Genomic DNA, 8,893 nt, shown 5'->3' with positions numbered 1-8,893 from the left:
CTGCATTTCAATTATATATATAAGCATAGGGGGGGGGGACAAACAAGTTTTACCAAAAAATATAAAATCGACCTTAAAATCATGTACTATGAGGTTTAAAGTCGCTGGAAAAAAATGGTTCCAATGACTTCCATGCAGAACCATACGGCGCTAAAGGGCTAAAAAAGTGCAAGTGAAAATGTCACGTGTGGGTAATATAATTTCTAAAAAGGCATAATCAATTTACAAATATAAAAGTTATAAGTACGTACGGAGCTTTTGGCCAAATATCTTGGGTGATTTTTGCCCGAAAAACTATTGGGGGCAGAATTAGGGGGAATCTCCCCTTGATCCCCCCGCCTCATACGCTTATGTATAAACGGGCGCTTATACTTTTCCTTAATATTCTATGATTTCAGGTTTATTTTAGTACTATTTATACAAAAACGCCTGAGCTGACGAAGTATTCAGGCCTTTCGATATATTTTCAGTATTCTACTTCTTAGAGGGCGCAAGATGTCCAAAGAAGACGGAGGGAATTACTTCGCTTGTTTTCTAAGATTGAAGAGTAACGAAAGAAGAGACTATGTTTTAAAAGAGTAAAACTGATGTTAAAGGAAGTGTCTTATGATTGTGGAAATGTTTGATAAACGAGTATTTTAAGTTATATATAAGGTGAATTCATGTTTGTTCATTGAATGGAAAATATTTCAACGATAACTGTGTTTTATTTTGTTTAAATTTAAGCATGTTTACAAAAGGAAATCAAGACAAATCACCAGAGACTGATGAATGGAAAAGTAAAACTAAAATAACTAACGTTGGCAATTGTACTACTAGTAGTAGTGGTAGTGTTGTTAATCTAACAAATTCAACTAGATGTCAAACTTCAAGTACAACATCAAGTGGTATATGGAGAAGGACCAGCTGCGTCTTTTGTAAGAAAGAATTGGTCTTTGAAGAAGCCAATAAGCCAAAGATGCTACCTTGTCTTCACAGCGCATGTCAAACTTGTGTCGTCAAAATAGGATCTAAAGATACTGCAACAGGTGAATAAACAAATTTGTACTAAAAATAAACAAACTAAAGAAACTACTATGCCAGTGGCACTGCTCATACTCCTAGGCTGTAATACTTAAGTTATATTATTACTGAAATTAAATAATAAAACTATTGGCTCTCCTATACTATTTGCAAGTTTTCATTGATGCTTACAACTTACACTAGGAAGTATGCTTTTCAATTTCATGTATTTTGATTCTATGAAATTTTACTATTATCTTTGGCTTTTGTGTGTGTTTGTGTATTGTATAAAATGTTTAATGATATAAATCAACTTTAAAGTTAAACTTTTTAAAGAAGTTCATTCTCTTTGAAAAATTAATCTGTGGCACTTTCTGTTTGAAACAAAAATAAAATGAAGGTTAGGGTTATGTTTTTCATAGAGTTATATGAATAAAAAATTAGTACTTATATAAGTACACAGTGTAATTATGAAATTAAAAACTTAGACAGTGAATTATTGATTAGCTGACTCGATAAGGCATGTGCTCATTCTTTATTAGTTCGTGCTTTATATAAAGATAATAGTTCTAATGAAAAAATTAAAGTTCCAAATGAAGGGCACATCCATTCAGGAAGTTTTAAGATTGGTTCACTGTGTTCTACAATGGTGATGTTGGAGAGTTGTGTGTTTATAGTGCTGGGTGTTAAAAATTTGAAACCAGAAGAGATATCTTGACATTTAATGGTGTATAGATGCAGTTTTGATAAGTTAAGCAGTCATGCTATCTAATTTTAACAGCTTTTGCAAATTGTTATACATTTGCAGAAAAAAATATGAAATTTCGTATGTCCTTTGTATAGAAATAGGTTATTGTAAATTTATTACTGTGCTGAGAAGTTTTGTATTCCGACTGACAAAACTACATGCAGTTTAATTTTTTCACCTCGTAGATGTGACAACAGTTATTTGTCCAACTTGTAATCAAGGAATTAACTTGGACAATGCCATTGATCACTTGCTGTTGCTGGAACGTAACGTCAAGTCTAAATCTACCCCGAAAGGAGAGGTAAAAAAAAACTGTCTTGTGTACAAGTTGTGATGACAGTAACTCTGCAGTTGGTTTTTGTGTTGAATGTCAGGAATGGCTTTGTAACACTTGCATCAGTGCTCATCAACGAGTGCGAGTCACCAAAGATCACAGAATTCAACAGAAAGATGAGATAAAAGGGAAAAATGCTTCTGGTCTCATGCAGAAGTACTTATTTTGTTCCATACACAAAAAGGTAATTTTTCCAGCTTGTTAGATATTAAAGTATTCACCCAACGTCAGGTTTTTCCAGCTTGTTAGATATTAAAGTATTCACCCAACGTCAATGTTTCTCCAGCTTGTTAGATATTAAAGTATTCACCCAACATCAGTGTCTCTCCAGCTTGTTAGATATTAAAGTATTCACCCAACATCAGCGTAACCTAAAAACTACAGTTACAGTACATATCAGGCTAAAGCTAAATATTATAACATCTTTAAAATGTTGATTTTGCTTATTCTTGCTTTTACAATAAACACATGATTATCATTTTAGCAAAGTTTTAAAATCTGTCATAGTAAGTACCATTTATAACTTACTTAGAAGGGTACTTGGAAAGTTGGTACTCAACGATTTAATGTGTTTTGTTTTAGAAGAGTTTTCTATCTTTATAAACCTTTTGGAGTTTTTTCAGAACATTAGTTTTGTAAGTCAATGTTATTTATATTGACTCATAAAAAAGCTTCATTAAATATTTGATAGTTACTGGGATGTTTATGAAGTTGGTATAAAAAGTGAAAAGTGTTAAAAATATAAAGTGATATTAAATAGAGATTTTTCCATTTGCGAGAAATTAAATAGTTGGGTTAAATAGGTGTGTTTTTGGACTTGTGATTGTCATTATTTACACCAATCATCAATATGAACACTCCTTGGAGAGTTATATTTCAGTTTTTTTAACTTTATGAAAAAACAAGGTAAGTGAAAGTCCATCATAATATCACCTATTCACAGAAATGCAATGAACTAAAACATTAAATATAAATTGAGTGTTGGCATTTCTTATTCATAAACCTGACAAACAAAAGCTGAAAATAATTCTGACTAACAGAATATACATTTAATAAACTGTTGCACAAAATTTATAACATTAATAAAAATTTAGTTTTGTCCAAATAAGTCTTAATCTTAGCTTCCAAGGTTTCAAATTATTGACCTTGATAATCAAGTTATTATTTCCAGTATTCTCATCCCACCATTCAAACAGATCTATGCCCAGGAAAAAGTGCCCCCAAACCCCAAATTTTTGGTACTCCTTAATTTTAAGCCTATCTTTGTAGTTCAGATTTTCACTGATTTGATAACAGTTGACTAAGTTCCCATATCACTATAGTTACACAAAGTTAATTAATCCCCATTTCTCTTTGATTATTCTCATGTAATTTCACTCAATATTCACTTCAGATTTTATGGCTGTTAAAAACTAACTTTTATTTAAACCTTTTGAAAATTTTATTCTCTCCCATTATAAATCGGCCTGGTGGTTAGGGTGCTTGACTTGCAATCTGTGGGTTGCGGGTTTGAATCCCCATCCCACCAAACATGCTCGCCCTTTCACCCATGGGGGCATTATAATGTGATGGTCAATCCCACTATTAATTGGTAAAAGAGTAGCCCAAGAGTTTGTGGTGGGTGGTGATGACTAGCTGACTTCCCTCTAGTCTTACACTGCTAAATTCGGGACGGCTATCACTTAAAGCCCTCGTGTAGCTTTTCGCAAAATTCAAAACAAACAAACCCATTACAAATACAATCATATCTCTTCATGCTAGATCTTACCAACTACATTTAAAATATCAGACTCCACACTTAGTAAGTAATATTTTAAAATGTGATGGATAACTATAAAGTTTTGTACATCCAACTCCTTAAACACTAAGATCAAATCTAAAGTTAAACTGAGAAATCTTCCTCTAGTTTTATATCCCGACTTTGAAAAACATGGCTTATACTTTAAAGAAATATTAACTAATCTAGCATAAAATATTATCAAGCCTACTTCCCCATTATTACTAAGATATACAAATCAGTAACTATGAGGTCATTGGCATGCACCTGTTCATCTGAGGGTTTCTTTCCAAACTCTCAAGGTCTTGCACATGGTCCATTTAAAAAACAAAGATAAAGTAACACATTACTCTCAACAGTTTCAAAAGTCAGAGTTCAGGCAGATCTGATATGGAGATTCACATCACAGAAATCCTGCTGATCAATAAACATTGACCTACGCTTACAATAAATATCAATAAACATTGACCTATGCTTACAATAAATATCAATAAACATTGACATACTCTTACAATAAATATCAATAAACATTGACCTACACTTACAATAAATATCAATAAACACTGACCTACGCTTACAATAAATATCAATAAACATTGACCTACACTTACAATAAATATCAATAAACATTCACATACTCTTACAATAAATATCAATAAACATTGACCTACACTTACAATAAATATCAATAAACATTGACATACTCTTACAATAAATATCAATAAACATTGACCTACACTTACAATAAATATCAATAAACATTGACCTACACTTACAATAAATATCAATAAACATTGACCTACACTTACAATAAATATCAATAAACATTGACATACTCTTACCAGTAAACATTAACCTACTCTTACTAGTTAACATCGACTTACTGTTACTAGTTAACATCGATCTACTGTTGCCAGTTAACGTCGACCTACTGTTACCAGTAAACATCCACCTACTGTTACCAGTAAACATCCACCTACTGTTACCAGTAAACATCCACCTACTGTTACCAGTAAACATCCACCTATCGTTACCAGTAAACATCCACCTATCGTTACCAGTAAACATCCACCTATCGTTACCAGTTAACATCGACCTACTGTTACCAGTAAACATCGATCTACTGTTACCAGTTAACATCGACCTACTGTTACCAGTTAACATCCACCTACTGTTACCAGTTAACAGCGACCTACTGTTACCAGTAAACATCGAACCTACTGTTAACAATAAACATCCACCTACTGTTACCAGTAAACATCCACCTACTGTTACCAGTAAACATCCACCTACTGTTACCAGTAAACATCGAACCTACTGTTAACAATAAACATCCACCTACTGTTACCAGTAAACATCCACCTACTGTTACCAGTAAACATCCACCTACTGTTACCAGTAAACATCGAACCTACTGTTACCAGTAAACATTGACCTACTGTTACCAGTAAACATCCACCTACTGTTACCAGTTAACATCGAACCTACTGTTACCAGTAAACATCGAACCTACTGTTACCAATAAACATCCACCTACTGTTACCAGTAAACATCGAACCTACTGTTACCAGTAAACATCGAACCTACTGTTACCAGTAAACATCGAACCTACTGTTAACAATAAACATCGAACCTACTGTTACCAGTTAACATCGAACCTACTGTTACCAGTTAACATCGAACCTACTGTTACCAGTTAACATCGAACCTACAGTTACCAGTTAACATCGAACCTACTGTTACTAATAAACATCGAACCTACTGTTACCAATAAACATCGAACCTACTGTTACCAATAGACATTGAACCTACTGTTACCAATAGACATTGAACCTACTGTTACCAATAGACATCGAACCTACTGTTACCAATAGACATCGAACCTACTGTTACCAGTTAACATCGAACCTACTGTTACCAGTAAACATCGAACCTACTGTTACCAGTAAACATCGAACCTACTGTTACCAATACCAGCTTTTTTGAATTTGTAACTTTTTCATTCTATTATTTTATGATTTACTACTTATCCCTTACTTCCCATGCTTAAGGTGTACACGTGTATTTGTGACAGATAAAACAACACAAGTACTTCGATCGGTGGTGATGTGATGATATAGACAAACAGTTGAGTCTTTGGTTGCAGATAATTGAATTTATTCTAGTATATTATATAATCATCAGTAAATCTAAATTACCTTTTGATTTAACTAGTTTCTTTTCATAAGAGCTGCTCTTTAGTCTAAAAATACAAAATGAAGAGAAATTTTCTTTTACAATTTTTCTGAAAGGTTAAAACTAAATGATATCTAAAAAATTTCTCTGCAAGTAAATACTGTTTTTCATTTTAAAAACAGTTTTAAGTTAATTCTAAATTATTTTTGAGGTATTTTTTTCTAATTTTTTTTTTTAACATAACATAGACAAAATGGGACCATTTGGTCCTTCAAAGCTGTTTCTACACAACCAGTATGACCAGAGATGACCAGCAAGTGATCCTCACATTCTTGTATTGCCTCCCTTGTCTACTAAGAAGTAGACAGCAGTTCGTTTCTTTGGACCCTACTGAGTGTCCAAACATGCAATTTAGCAAGTTAGGGCCTCACTCATTAACTCTTTGTTCTGTTCTGGACAAATTTCCCATCTGGACTGTTGAATGAGCTGCCTTGGATCATTGGTTATTCTTAGTTTTGACTCTCATTAACCCTCTTTTGTTCTGTTCTGGACAAATTTCCCATCTGGACTGTTGAATGAGCTGCCTTGGATCATTGGTTATTCTTAGTTTTGACTGATCTTCTAGTCCAGTCTTTCCTTTTCTGGATCACAAAGTCTCAAATTTCCTGAAAGAAGATTTATAAATAAATTATCACAATTCTCCAGCATTTTTATTTTTTGTCTCTTTGTTGTTCCGATGAAATCAGGAGATTTGAGACCAGACATACTCCTGTCTTGATTAATCATTTTCTGGAGACACCTCATTTTCAAATTGAAAGTGTGAGGTTTATATGAAAGTCTCCTTACCATGGCCTTTGAATGATAATGGTAAATATATAGTATGCTCCTTTTTTATATAGCAATTTAACTAACAATTCTTCATTTTGCCACTAGACCCTCTAGTTTATCAGTTCTCTGACCTTCCCTTTGGCTTCAAGAGTATTCTGTTAGGTAACCATGTGTTATTGTTTCTTGACATTGACTTTCCCATGGACAGTTAGCTGACTTTGACACTTTTGTCCATTCAGTTTATCACACCCACATTTATTTGACCATCCAGCTGGTTACATTGCTTAATTCCATTTTCCATTTAGTACCAACACCGTATTTAGTAAGTCTGGGGTTTTGGATCAACACTTTTCAAGTATATCAGCATTACAAACCTTGGAGTCTTGTGTATCTACTGCCAGAGATATCCTTTCTGCTTTGAAGACAATGGCTTTTCTTCATGTTGTCATTCCCTTGAGGTGCATTCACAGATAATGCCTCTAATGATGAAGTGTTGGCACCCCTTAGGGGTGCAAAATGAGGGTCCAGGTGGTGTGCTGAAGAGGCCTATACAAGGTCTGTTTTCCCCCAAATGTCTCCAACTCCTCAACAAATTACTTTTTACTTCTGTTTTTGTTTCATGATCATACCTCTTCCATTTCTAGTTACATAGCTGCCTTATCTGCCACATAAGCCATATATCTGTTTTTGTACAGATTATTTGAAGATTTCCTCTGAGCCTTTCATCTTCAACAACCTCAAATTCCTAGAATCTTTCCTAAATTTGACTTCTAGTTATTCAGTCTTCTTCCCCTTTTAAACCCTTGATGACTTGTTCTCTCTGTCATCTGTCAGTCAGAATATATTTTCTTTTGTTGCTTTAACGAGGAAGAAGATATTTCAGTTTTATGCTCCTTGATGCTTCACATACTTTGCTTTTATGGAAAGCCTTATACTTGTATCCCTTTTATGCCTAAACTTGGGCTAAGTAAGAAGGTAACCATCAGGTAACCATCATTCTCCTCTTGATTATTTTCTGTGCCTAAACTTGGGCTGAGTAAGAAGGTAACCATCAGGTAACCATCATTCTCCTCTTGATTATTTTCTGTGCCTAAACTTGGGCTAAGTAAGAAGGTAACCATCAGGTAACCATCATTCTCCTCTTGATTATTTTCTGTGCCTAAACTTGGGCTAAGTAAGAAGGTAACCATCATTCTCCTCTTGATTATTTTCTGTGCCTAAACTTGGGCTAAGTAAGAAGGTAACCATCAGGTAACCATCATTCTCCTTTTGATTATTTTTCTTGTTTGATCCTGATTTTCATTCAAAAGAAACTTATTCTATGTCTGTTTAGTGTTATTTACTATTACAGTAATTGGCAAGCTCATCCTTGGATCCACTTAGGTCTTTTTGGTTCTCCTGGGTGCCAACTGATTAGGCCAGTGTCGTCACTAGGCTAGCCGTTTTAGTTATTATTGGCTGTCTTGTTTGATAATCTATCACTGCAGGTACAGCAAAGGAAAAATACCTTCTAAAGTTTGAGTACTAACAAATCCTAAGAAAATTTCCAAATCCATGTTTGTGAAGCAAGTGTATAGCTGTTTTCTTTTCCCACCTTTTTATGATCTTTCAACGTGTACTTAGGAACTACTAATTGAAGTGCAACTTTGTAAGTAGCTACAGTCAAAGATTAATAACCATTGGATAGAGTAGGCCATCTACTATTTATATCAGTATAGATATAAATAGTAAATGGTGTGAGAAGTAAACTGTGGTTTCATGAGAAAGAGACAAGATCTATCATGGGCAGGGAAGAACAACGATTTATAATGGGAAGTTTAGATGACTGAGGAACAAAATGTGATTATAGAAATTTTTTTTTTTAGTTTCTTTATATGTTTTTTTTTCATTCCTGAAAATGTTTTTATGTTAAATTTTATTTTTTTCAAAGCTGTGGAAGTTTTTTTACTATGATAAGACATAGCAAGCAGCAAGGAAGCTGTCGCGCTGATGTCGCTGGACTCGCCCAGAGGACTTGTCCCGAATGCTT

The 8,893-nt window shown here is 33.9% G+C and overlaps 1 protein-coding gene across 1 annotated transcript in view; it reads left to right on the top strand.

The window, feature by feature from the left end:
- Positions 1 to 727: 727 nt before the first annotated feature.
- LOC106473585 (E3 ubiquitin-protein ligase TRIM33-like) overlaps positions 728 to 8,893 on the top strand; it is a 35,203-nt gene continuing 27,037 nt past the window's right edge. The window contains exons 1-2 of the mRNA XM_013934270.2: positions 728 to 1,028; positions 2,057 to 2,268. Coding sequence (XP_013789724.2) covers positions 728 to 1,028; positions 2,057 to 2,268 — 513 coding nt within the window. The remainder of the gene's footprint in view (positions 1,029 to 2,056; positions 2,269 to 8,893) is intronic.

The sequence above is a fragment of the Limulus polyphemus genome, unplaced genomic scaffold (assembly GCF_000517525.1).
Source record: "Limulus polyphemus unplaced genomic scaffold, Limulus_polyphemus-2.1.2 Scaffold6297, whole genome shotgun sequence".
Lineage (NCBI taxonomy): Eukaryota > Metazoa > Arthropoda > Merostomata > Xiphosura > Limulidae > Limulus > Limulus polyphemus.
The sequence above is the reverse complement of the archived record's forward strand: the minus strand, read 5'-3'. Positions and strand labels throughout refer to the sequence as shown.